Below are 13,261 nucleotides of genomic sequence, written 5' to 3'. Positions count from 1 at the left end.
TCATACCCTCCAAAACCAACTAACATAGTCCCTAACCCCTCCAGCCGAACAGAAACACCAGGAAACGGGGGCAGAGTCAATAATTTCCATAATTTATTAGTGGAAACTTTATTGGCCGCATTATTAATAGTAGTAATTGTATGCCGCCATTTTTGAGTGGGCGCAACAAAAGAAGGCCAATTTTACACTTGCAACACTGAATCGAATAATAAAAATCATACATCATAAAGCGTGCGAGGGTGATCCTTTGAATTGGTAGTTGCCTATCATTATTATTTTAGGGTTGCCAGTTATACAAAAAGTGTTGCACTTGTTCTTGTTCCCGGTGTTTATTTGGTTCTTGGTGCGGACATAATGTTTATTGCCTTTGGTGAGAATAATCGAAGTAAACCCTTTATTGATGATGCATATTTTCACACTGATTTTAAATGTAATACATTTTATAAGTATGTTTTTTTTTGTATTCGAGAGGGTTACAACCTAAAACAACGAAATTATGCCACTTACCCGTAACATTAAACTAATTTTCAATGGATTATTTTTGTTTTAAACAATCAAGACGAACTGTCTGTACCTACTTGGAAATACCGTAGGCAATAAGGAATTCCGTTAATTTTAATATCTTTCATATTTTCGACTGCCTATTTTAGGAAGATAATGTTGGTAATTAAAAAATGGATGCAAGAGAATGATACACACATGCATGATAATACAAATAAGAACATATAACATGTAGGTACTATAATACAAAGAAGAACGTATAACATGTACAATAATACAAATAAGAACATACACAATAATACCATGATATACATATATGTAGTAAAACTAATAATAGCAGTAATACTGTATTAAAAATAAATAATACAAAACATTGGGTGCCTTGGTGTTGGTAGACAAATCCAGAGACATCAAACTGGATAAAAGTAGACTCTAAATCTGCTTCTCCAGTCATCAAGTCCAGTCCTGTCCAGTCCAGTTCTCAATTCAGTCAGACAATGATTTTTTTCAGGAAGCTATGCAATTCTGTTTTGCCACTTTCTATCAGCCATCCTGTAATTCGCTTTTTAGAGGGTCGGTTTTATGCTGACGGTATTGCTATTTGAATCCATCATATACCTTAGTAGCTAAGAATATATGAAAACGTTATACAAACGCTGTTTTCATTTTTGGTACTATCACTCTTTGTTCTGATCTTAGTCTTGTCGTGTAATTTTTTATTTGGTAAAATATTTTTTACATTTTAAGTTTTCCAGTAATGCCTCACTGGGTGACTTGCCCGTGCTGAGGCTTTATAATATGAAAATATAATCTAAATACAATCTCCAATATAAGATAAAATAATACATTTAATATATAATCTTGTGTGTTTGTGAGTGATGTGTGTTTATATTGGTTTTGTGTGTTACGTGTAGGTTTTATTTTTATTTTATGCTATGACATTTAGGTAATATTGTCTTTTTTGTTCTTTAATCCATTTTGTAATTTTGTGTGTGAATTTATTTTTACATTCCTCAATTTTAATTTCAATTTTTAGACTGTTGAAAGCTTTTATAGCATGGTATTGGTAGTGTCTTTTTCCAAAGCTTGAATTTACTGTCGGAGTTTTTATGTTTTCTTTGTACTGGTCTGTTAGTGTTATTTTGTGTATGTTGAAATTTTTTTTTTGTTAAAAATGAAGTTTAGTAGTGTTTTAACGTATAATTGGCGTATATCCAGTACGTCACAGCTGTTGAATATTTGGTCTGTATCAGTCAGTCTATGTTTTTTAGTATTACCTTTAAGATCGTTTTCTGTGCGGTTTCTACGTAATTGATAGCCGAGTTTGTTGCTCCTCCCCAAACAATAATTCCATATTCTATTATTGATTGGCAGAGTGCAAAATATATTGTTTTCAATTGTTTTATTTTATATATGTTTCTTATGTTTAGGAAAATGTGTATTGTTTTGAGAAGTTTATTTGTGATTTGTTTGATGTATCCATTTAAGGTTATGGTCAATTACGATTCCTAGATACTTTATTTGTTCTGTTTTTTCTTGAGGAGGGCAATCGCAGATGTTGGTGTTTAAACATTCGTGTATTTTTATGGTGTTTGTGTTATTTTTTGGCTGTCCCGTGCTATTTATACTGTATGTTGTGAATTTTGTTTGATTGCGATCTACAAGACAAAGAAGCTTGGAGTCGTTCGTATAGTACATTATACATGTACTTGCATTATACCTAACATCTAATAATGTTACAATATAATACAATTTATAGTATCTGCCTATTTATTATATGCGTTATCATGTACTTAGGATATTTATAACTTTTATAATTGTATTTTTATTTTCTTTTTCCTTAGATATGTAAACTTTTATATGCAATTGAATTAAATAATAAAGCATAATATATATGTATGTATTAGTATTTAATGTAACCATATACATATATTTATGAAATGTACGAGTATATTTTAAAACTATGTAATAAAATAAATTTCACACTAAAATAAACATCTCGTTTGCCGGAACTGATAGTTTAACTTAGCCCCTATGAAACTGACAAAATTTTGTAAATATCTCAAAAACCAAATTGAAAATCAGATATGAAATAATAGAAACGCTACTTGTAAAGTTAGCTTTTTCACTTAGGTCTTTTCTTGGACAGTAATTAAATGCGTAAAAAACATCTAAAACTTAACTCTATACACTGCACACTGCGGTGCACCTCATGTTAGTTGTAATTTCAGTGGACTGCAAATGTAGCCAGCAGCACAGTAGGGGTTAATAACGATATAATTAGGTGGCAATAATAGCTCAATTGGTAGAGACGCAAGTCCCGATATAAGACTAGAGAATCTGTGTTAGAGTCCCAGTTACGACCATTACCTTAATATGTTCTGTGTCTTTCATATTTTCAACAATAATTAATACCTAATAAAGGACCTAAGACCTAATTAAGTTATTTATATTATTTCAGTATTCCTATTGTATCAACCCTATTTAGAAATTGAAGCCCATGACTATCAATTAAACTTTTCTATTACGTTAGAAACCTACTGCCTACGCTAAATATTGATCAGACATCGATACAAGGAGTTAATTGGTACCGTACCCTACCATTGGCGGGTCATATACAGCATTCACAAAGGCTGTAAAGATGTGTTTGTGCTAGACAAGAAAAATATACACGTGCATATAAACGTTTCCCGAAGTGCTATTTCTTCTGCCGTATCGCGCAGTAGTTTCTTGGATTTATTATTGGTTGAGTAGAGGATGCATTCGCCCATTACATAAGTACCCTTTACATGACTCGCCTCATGTCATTTGACGAATATAAGCACAAAAAATAAAAATAGAACTTCAAAAGTTTTCCAATACCGAAAATCTTTTTTTAGCAGCTAACCAATTTTATTAGCCTGTCTAGGGCCTAGGACTCGAAAGGTTTTATGCAAATTGGCAAGTCGGTAATGATAATGCTTCTTGAGATTTTCTATTTAGTAGTCGAGGCGAAGCAAGAACATCTGCTACTTGACGGACTTGACGATTGAAGCTTTATGTAAAAGCTGATTAAAAATTTAACGAGTGGGCCCGTTCAAATGCTGGGTCGATCGATCATTTTACATGTCCCACTGGCAAAGTGATCGGGTCGAGAGTACCCGCTCTTTGATCGGGCTACTGGAAAAAATGCCATAGAGTAGAGAAGCGAGATTGATGCGCGCGCTGCACCCCGCCCGTAAGTCGGAAGTACCCGTGCACCCGAGACCCAAGTATCAGTCACCGATCTTTAATCGGGTATTTTCGTTTGACTTAGTTACAAATTATTTGTAATCCTGCTAAAAATGGGACTGCATGCCCTTAAAAAATGAATTGATAGGTTTTATTAACTTTTAGTAAAAAGGGATTTTTTTACGCGACGTCGGAACATGTGTTCATAAAAATCATTATATTTTCACATTTCGTCGTTATATATTATGAACAAGTGTTCCAATATTTTATTAGGAAACGGCCTGCTGTCTCGTTTTTAAAAGGATTTTAAAAAATCAGCAATACTCTTTCAGCTATCCATCGTCTCCATTTGTCTCTTGCGAGAACAGGATTCGAGATGCTCAATCTATCAAGAATTCATACATCTATGGTCGAACGATCGAAAATCGATTTTTTTTAAGTAACCCGATCACTCATTGGTGGTTGATGAGCGGATTACAATGACCAGGTTGTTATCGATCGACCCAGGACTAGTTCACACCACCTTTGAATTTAGTATACGTAATCGGACAAGTGTTACAAATCAGCAATGTTTCGAATAAAGGAAACACTACATCGTTTCATCACCTCGCGAACAAAAGCAGACTTTCGTCAAGGGGCGCAAAGCGCAGGGTGCAATGCGCACTGGACACAGCGGCACCCCTCTCCTGGCACTTTCCGCTCGGCTACATTATTCGATACTGTTTATTATATTGCGAGAATATTTATTGGCCGACCACCTGTCACCGCGGGGACAATGATACACTGTTCAAAGGCGTTGATTATTCCTTAATATTTAACCATTATTGTGTTAGAACAAGCTGTAAATTGTGGCCAGTGATTTGGTAACAGTTTTGGGGTGATATTCAACAAATGTATAGCTTTTCTTATTAATTTGGTATAATTATGACCACCTGTCATTTGAAGATGAACGCATTTTCAATACTGTCTTCGAATCTGGAGCTTAGAAGTTGGCAGTGTAATTTAATTCTGAAATTGCGTTCGGGTAGATTTTAGACAGCTTTAGTTTATTGGTATCCGAGGCGCAGAAGACCGAAGAGTAATTCCACAAGTAATTTGCATACACGTGTATTTTCTAAGAACTACTGAGAATACATGTAACACCTGATTTATCCATCCATTACCTTTTCTTGCTTGTGCTCCTGGTAGAATCTAAACAATTTCTTTTAGCCTTTGTGTAACTTTATTGTTTTATACAGCACAACGACCGCCTTAAACCAGTGGTACTCTGTTTTCCCCAATTATGGGTACGATGCTAAAGGTAGTGGGGAAAGGAAGAAGATGGGAATAGAATGGTTGGTAATTACCCTTCTGAATGGTTCACCAGGGTGATATTAGGAGTATCTACTATTCAGTGTCGCAAATACAGGGTTTTCCAATAAGAGGTGTTATTTCGAATAGCCCGCTATTTCGGTAGATGTTACTTTTGAAGCCGTTATTTTTTGACATTTGACAAGTAAAAACGACGCCATTTATAAAAATGGAACGATATACGCTTCAACAAAGCATTGAAATTATTAAAATTCACTTGAGTGAATCAAATGCAATCAACTTGAGTGATGAGGCCCATTTCCACCTCGGTGGCTTCGTCAACAAGCAAAATTGTCGCATCTGGAGCTCGGAAAACCCAAGAGTTATTGTTGAAAAGCCTCTTTATCTTCAACGTGTGACTGTTTGGTGCGGTTTATGGTCCGGCGGAGTCATTGGACCTTACTTTTTTGAAAATGAAGCTGGAGCAACAGTTACGGTGAATGGATTGCGCTATCGAGAGATGATTAATGATTTTTTTATGGCCGCAATTGGATGGTATTAATCTGGACAACGTTTACTTTCAACAAGACGGCGCTACATGCCACACAAGCAACGAAACCATTGATCTTTTACGATTAAATATAAAAACAACACTTCTTATTGGAAAACACTTTATTACTATATGCAACTCACGCAAGGTTTCAAACTAGCGACATTTGGAGTCAAAGTCATTTCAGTTTCACCAACGTGAAAATTGTAATATTTATTGCCACACAATTGTGACCTCTGTATTCAGAGATAAAGTTTACCGATTTTTTTGTTGTTGTTGCATAGGATTATTTATATGAAAACAACATTATAATATACGGAAATATGATTTTTTAATATTTCATATTAATTCATGTACAATAATAATAATGAACATAATATAATACCAATCTAATAATAAATATCAAATTATCAACACAATCCATTTAGTTCTCGACAAATCTATATTAATGCAAATTTTATATTAGACGCAGCCAATAAGGAAATCATAGAGACATTATTTACTATATTCAATTTTTAGAAAAATCTACTTCTTTTAAGTGATCGTAGTTATTATAAAATGAATATAAAAGACTTAGGACCCGTTGTTTCACAGAATTTGAACATTTCATCATTTCTATGTGAAAGTTCTATTCGTGTTCTGTAATTGTATCATTATGGGCCAGTTACTCACAGGACTTAAATAATAACAGAACTTGAATAAAGCTTAAAATTTGATGAATTGTTCAAATTCTGTGAAACAACGCATCCTTATATTTCAAATGAGCCACACTCAATTCGGTTCTATATAAATCACAGTTTTAGCCACTTTGTATTTTGATTGATAAATCAATTTTGAAAATAATATAATGCGATATTTCAATTTAGTTTTTCATATTAGGTATACACGGAGAAAAATGAGTATTGCTAATTATAAACCGGTCAAAGACGGGATTGCAACCCGTTTCCTTATACTTTTGATAAATTCTTGATGTATTGGAACACCTGTTCATGCACCTACATTTGCCTTGATAATATACAATGACGAAATGCGAATATACATATTATTATTTTAATAATCACGTGTTACGACATTGTGCTAATACATTATTTGTATTATACTAAAAGTTTATCAATTCATTTACTAAGGGCCTGCAGTCCCGTTTTTAACCGGATTACGAATAATTTAAGAGATTCTAACTAAATTAACAATATTCATTATTAGTCATTTTTCTCCTTGTAGAAACAAACATATGACGTCTAGTCGTTTTTTTTATGATGTACATACAATTTTCAGGATTTCAGAGCGCATTTTTCAATAGTTTTTGTTATTTTATACAGTTAAATATTTGATTTACAATAAATGTTCATGGTGTGATCAGATAAAATGACGTTTAAATTTGTTTTTATAATCTTTGCAGTGAGAACAATAAACAGACAATGAATCCAATAATATGTAAAACACCTATGTTTTTATTTTAATCAATTAAATATATTTCTTTATACTTTATTTCTAATAGGACAGATCTCATATGTACAAAGATCTCACATTTTTATAATATATTACAGGTTTTTTTTAATATAAATAACATCTTAGAACTAAAAAATGAATCAATCGAAAAAAATATAGTTTTAAAAAACGTGAAGTAAAAAAAAACTGCAAATAATATATTGATATTCTTTTGTTTTGAAAAATAAAATTAAGAAAATGTTTTTTTGTTTTTTTTTTTATAATTCCCAGTTTTTTATGAAAACAAACAAACAAACAGTTTAACACAATAATTCTACTTATTAACAATTTTTTACACAAATTAATTGGTTGAATTTAAACCATAAAAGGTACTTTTTTACATGGTATTGTTTACAAAATAACCTAAGTTATTAACATTGAAGATAAATTAGTACCTACATAATTCAAAATAGCTTTTGAAAATGTGAAGAAAAAAAAATTGCACCATAAAAATTGATAGTAAAAATCAAAGTCCAAAAAAGCGCCAAAGCGTGAGAAAACATTCGAATTTCGAATCACTTTTTTAAATCTTCCCAAAAAAAAGTTTTTTGACACACACAAAAGAGTTCAAATAAACCATTAAAACAAATAGTTATAATAATTATTAATTAAATAATCACAAATTAATAATGTTTATAAGAATTTCGGTTAATTTTTTTTCAAAAATAATGTCAAATAGCACTTTAAAATAAATATTATGGCAAATATCACTCGAGATGGCCGCAGTGTTTTTGAAATTCGAAAATAAATTCCCTTTGAAGCAAAACGAAAAGCATAGAAAAAACAAGCTACAACTTTTTTTAAATATATATTTTTACAATCACAATACGAATATTTAAATAAATCTTTTTACACTTAATTTAGAGATAGTTTTTGAGATATTAACACTGATATATATTTCTTCGTTTCCTTGTGCATCTTTTGTTGTTTTGATTAAATCAAATCTTTTCTTGCAAGTATAATAATAATAACATGTTATTATTTAGTTGTTGAAACACCAACATATTCACCAATACCAAGTTAAGTTGAAGGTGAATAATACTCAATGACCTTTTCATAAATAATACCAACTGGACATTCCAAACTGCAAAGAGATGTCATTGTAACTTTCCGAATTAAGTTGTGGGCAATATATTCGTTTTGGTAATCACTTTTTTGACAGTTGGTGTTGAGGTTTCAAAATCTTGGCACGAGTCGTTTACAGTCGTCTTGATAATTTAAATTTTGATATGTAATTCTGATCGAGTTTGCAAGTCTCAAAGCTTTCTTTTTACTTCTTCTGTCTACAGCCATTGTGAATACTTCGGGAGGCAAGGAAGGTTTGGTGATGTTGTCGTTATTTTATACTGAAGATGAATCTTCAACTTTTTTTTATTTTCAACGAGCTGAAGTCCCCGGCGTTGACAGATTTTTTCGAATCAAATCAAATCAGACATAGACAGTGATCTTCCTCTTATTTTGAAGGTCAAGTGTGAAAAAATTCCACCAATCTCGGAATAAAATTGTAGATAAAAATCAATCAAACGCCGCCCGCTGGCCGCCAGAGACAATTGTTTACTTTATATAAATAGATGATGATAGGTTATAGATATTTCGATAAAGCAGATCTCAATAAATCACATTAAATCATAGGGGAAGGTATTCTTATTCTTCTTCTTTCGTATGGTCGGAGGTCAAAGGAAAAAATATTGGTCAGTAATCCAGTCTAGGGCGTCAGGCCGCCTTGTGGACCTCATCAATCCCGCCCGGCAAAACATGCAGCGGGCATTCTTTGACAACATGTTCGCACCGCATTCACAAATCGCCGTTTTACCTGTGCATCATCATGTGGGCACAACGGCTGTGGGAGGACCTTATCCTGTTGATTGGGGAAGGTATGAGAAACGCTTTTAGTGAAGTGCACATTTTGATCTATATTGATTACCAGATAAAATATTGGATCAAGTTGTATGTTCAGTTTCATCGTTAACAATCAATCGCAATCTAATGGTTGTTGTAGAAACACTTGTTTCAAATGATATCGTGTCGCCTGTCCTTTCCGGTGTCGTTTAGTGATCCAAGCAAGCTGTTCTTGCACTAGAGTAGTTGCGGGGTCCTGTCAGGTCCTGTTCGGGCTGAACCCCGCAGCCGCAGGGGCATCATCACTCGATGCAATCCCGCGGCTCGGCCTTCAGCTACCAGACCAGGCCCTCGTTGCCGTGCATGCCCGGGGGGCCCTCTTGGAAGCCGCCCTGCTGCTGCTGGGGCAGGAAGTCGGGGGACGGCCCCCCCCGGCCGCCTAGCGGACCCCCGAGAAGGTGGTGGTGGTCGGGCTGCGGGCCACCCTGGCCCAGGAAGCCCCCGTCCAGGCCGGGTTCGAACGGTCCCATGGGGCCCATGCCTCCGCCGTGACCATCCATACCTGGAACAAACAAAACTGTCCAGCAAGGGGTACAATTCGGAACTCAGATTTCATCGATTCTTCTGCTTTATTCAGTGGTTATTAATTGCGATCGAATCTGATGCCTTTATCTGCCAAAACTCTCAGAACAGCAATTTCTTTGAAATAGGTTTTAATTTTGTGAGCATCAAACCGAGATCACAGTGATATCTGAATGAAACAAATAGTTTTGATGACATTTTGTATAAAATATACCTATGTACTATTAGTGACGTTGCTGCATACATATCTTGACATATTGCACAAGAATAATAACTTGGTGCATGTCGTCTCGAATGCACATACAGACAAGGCTTTAAACTCAACACGAATAATGATTATAATTTTAATTTATTAGTGAATTGTGTATAAAGGTCTGATGGGCAGAACGCGGAGGAAAGGGCGTTTGGAGCAACGTTGAATTAACAATATACTTATTAACTCACCGCGAACTTTGGAAGACTTTCACAGAATTTGTTCAAAGTTTTGTTGTTCTCGGAGTTGGAAATCTACGTTAAAAATGTTTTGTAAAAACCACCGACATACAAAAGAACTGATGACTTTGAAAGTTTATACTATAAAAATAAAGGTTTTGAATTAATAGTAAAAGCATGCAATTTATTACTTCCCGTAAAGTCTACAATGCAACGTCACTGAGGAATCAGCACGTCAACGACGTAAACTAATAATGAACTTGTTTTATAGTACTTTTTTGGTTAGAATACCATTTCAATAATATTTGTGCTAAAGGTGTAATGGGTTGGATCTAAAGAACAGTCGATTGGGAAGAAAAGTTCCTCATTAGATTATTAAAGGCGGCTTTAAAATACCTTACATAAGAAGGGTGGCATAATGTAGAAAGCCTTGTAAGGAAAAACAACAAACTTTAAATATTTCCTACTAGCTGGTTAGTTAGTACTTAGGTGGAAATAATGACACATCAAATTAGGTTTGAACAAATTTGCAAAGTTTAACGCGAGGTTAAGTAAAGAATTTTTATGGTAGGTTAGACCAGAATGGGAAAAGCCCCAAGAAAAGGCAAATCCAGAGACATTTAAGGGTGTTACTTCCAAAATTACTTAAAATACTGACAGAGGCTATACATAAAATCCAAAAGAAGACATTTGTCAGACATTCACAGGAAACTAAGGAAAATGGATTGGGTTGAAAGGAATTCATGTGTGGGAGCTGTCAAGAATTCAAAGATCCAGCTTTGTATATACAAAAATTATTTGTATATCCAAAGCTGAATTGGTGTGAATATTCTGGTGAAGGCTTATGAATAAGAATGATAAAGGGTTCGGTAAAAGTATGAACAAAAGCCTTTACTATCAGATAAAGCCAGATAATCAAAAGAGAGAGGTTATTCCAGAGTAGGTTAGAATAAAATTAGAATATTGAATATTCGGTTATGTTGGTTAAGTCAAAAAGTGTTAGTAGGCAACAACCAACAAGAATCAATAAAAAAATCTGAGCCAGTTGAAGGCGACCAAAAGACTTCTGGAGAATAAGAGATTGAGCAAAATTACAGAAAGGGATAGTTAAAAAATTACGCAAAACTCTGCAATATCAGAGGAGTGCAAAGAAGAAAAAATAGAGACTATTCAGCTTTGGTTAAAACCAAAAAATAAGGCCTTTATTGAGGTTAAGTTAGAAATTTCTAAGGAGATGTCGAAAACTGGATGCCAGAAGGCTTACGAAGCGGAATAAAGAGAATTATGGATATTTTTTTATGGAATAGATAAGGACCTGGTAAATATGAAAAGGAGTTCCTCATCTAATACAAATTATTAAATAATAGATTTTCAGGCTAGTTTTTTCTCTTCTTTTTTTAATTAAACCCAAACTAAGAACCTACTTTACAAATCGGTTCTTCAGAAATAGTTGTTGTTCCTCGTTGTAATTTAAGGATGAGACGAGTCTGTGCATATTTACCAAGGACCAACAAAAGAATGTGTAATTACCTTGCTGTCCGAAGGGCATCGGTCCAGGGCCGTGGTGCGGGAAGAAAGGTCCGTCATGCGCGTGGAACGGAGGTCCCCCGTAGCCGAACTCGAACTTTCCGTCCGCGGTGGCGAAGTACGGGAAGCCGGCTGCGGCAGCGGCGGCTGCCGCCTCATCCAGCCCGCCCGGAGACAGGTTCATGGGGAAGCCGCGCATCTTGCGCGAGGACCCGAAGAAAGGCCCGCGCCCCATGGAGGTCAGCTGCTTGAGGCGGCGCTCTTTCGAACGCTTGTTTTGGAACCAGACCTGCGAATTAAAACAGAGATTTGATAATTATAGAAAATTCACAAATTAATTATGCTTGTATTCCGACTCAATTATACGCAAGCAATATTCAATCAACACTTGGACTTCATTACTGAAAAAAAACTACCGAGGAGATGGAAATTTAGTAATGAGCGCAATTTGTTGTTGACGCTACGTTAAATCTTGTTAGTATTATGTGACATTTGCCGAAATCGTTATTCCTAATATAACAACGTTACGTAAACTCGACACGGGAATTATCGCGTAGGTATATTAAATTTAACTAAATTAGAAGTTTAATGCATTTTTGCGACACCCGAAGCAAATAATAATTGTTTCTTAAAGTAATTAATATGTTATTTCAATAATTTGTAGATATTAAGATTGAAGCGGTGTACGAGAGTTGTCGTGCGGTTCTCAAACACAAGAATAATAATCATCTAACACTAGACACGTACGAGTAAAACAGAAATCTGCCGATTAAAATCAAACCAAAATTGCTGGCTGCTTCAATGTACGAAGATAGATTTGAGCACGACATACTTGCGTTTTCACAATTATTGAGGTTGTCACGGGTTATGGCTAACGTGTATCGTTTTTTTTTTTAAATAAACATAATATTATCTCTAAAACAATTCATAGATACTCGAAAAACTAACTCATTCCATAGTATCGTTATATTTTTCGTGAAGTTAGAAAAATTTTAGATGTATTAAGAAAAGACAGGCGTGCTAGCGATATTGATGAACAAACACCGGCAGCTTACTTTGTTATATCGATTCTGCTTAGTTGTCGATATGGCTGTACTAGGCCCTCTGCTCTATAGCGCTTTTAGCCCTATGGTAAATCCGGGAATGCGCATCAAGCATTAATTCCACGTGAAAGATGCTGCAGCATCATTATCATTACGTAACATACACACAAAGGGCAAAAGGTCATCTCAGACTAATCAGCCAAAACGAAAAACGTCAAAATCATAGCAGAAACAGACGTACGAAATTAAAAACTGACATCTCCAAGAGGCTATTTTTTGCCGCGAGAAATCCTTCCGAAACAACGAAGATTAATTATGTATTTTTTTTTATATTTTAAGAAAAATATTTGTAGACAAAAAGGTGAAGAACATAAAACCTACATAATGTATACGCCAGAGGCTGAAACAAATGGACCAAATTAATCTGCAGATGGAAGAGGAGAAATAAAGTGGAACAAACGAGATGAAATTGCAACATCTCTCAGGAATATACCTGCTATTTGATGAGACAAAGAACAGAGAAGATGAATAATTAGTGGCGTTGTTATGTCAGGGATCTCGCAATCAACTTGGAGTTAACCTACCATTCTACGACTAATTGTGTTTTATTTTGAACGATTCGTTATAACGAATCTTCGTAAAACTCGCATAAATCATGGTTTTTGTGTGAAAATTTGATAAATATTATAGATGATTTAATTAAATACTGCGAGGTCTTTAATACTGTTTTAATTATGTCTTTTTATAAGTATCAGGCCTAAAATCACCCACTAACGAACCCCTTTTCTTATATGGTTTT

General features: G+C 34.5%; 1 protein-coding gene across 3 annotated transcripts in view; it reads right to left on the bottom strand.

Annotated features, from left to right (window-relative positions):
• Positions 1 to 7,911: 7,911 nt before the first annotated feature.
• Lim1 (LIM homeobox 1) overlaps positions 7,912 to 13,261 on the bottom strand; it is a 137,687-nt gene continuing 132,337 nt past the window's right edge. For 2 of the 3 annotated variants that reach the window (XM_089644947.1, XM_089644949.1), the window contains exons 6-7: positions 11,423 to 11,708; positions 7,912 to 9,455 (exon numbers count right to left, since the gene is read on the bottom strand). In XM_089644947.1, the coding sequence (XP_089501073.1) occupies positions 9,214 to 9,455; positions 11,423 to 11,708 (528 nt within the window). In that variant the 3' untranslated portion in view covers positions 7,912 to 9,213. The remainder of the gene's footprint in view (positions 9,456 to 11,422; positions 11,709 to 13,261) is intronic. The other variant, XM_089644946.1, reaches the window with a different exon arrangement.

Source organism: Hesperophylax consimilis, chromosome 22 (assembly GCF_061612785.1).
Source record: "Hesperophylax consimilis isolate HC1 chromosome 22, BYU_Hcon_1.0, whole genome shotgun sequence".
NCBI classification, from domain to species: domain Eukaryota; kingdom Metazoa; phylum Arthropoda; class Insecta; order Trichoptera; family Limnephilidae; genus Hesperophylax; species Hesperophylax consimilis.
The sequence above is the reverse complement of the archived record's forward strand: the minus strand, read 5'-3'. Positions and strand labels throughout refer to the sequence as shown.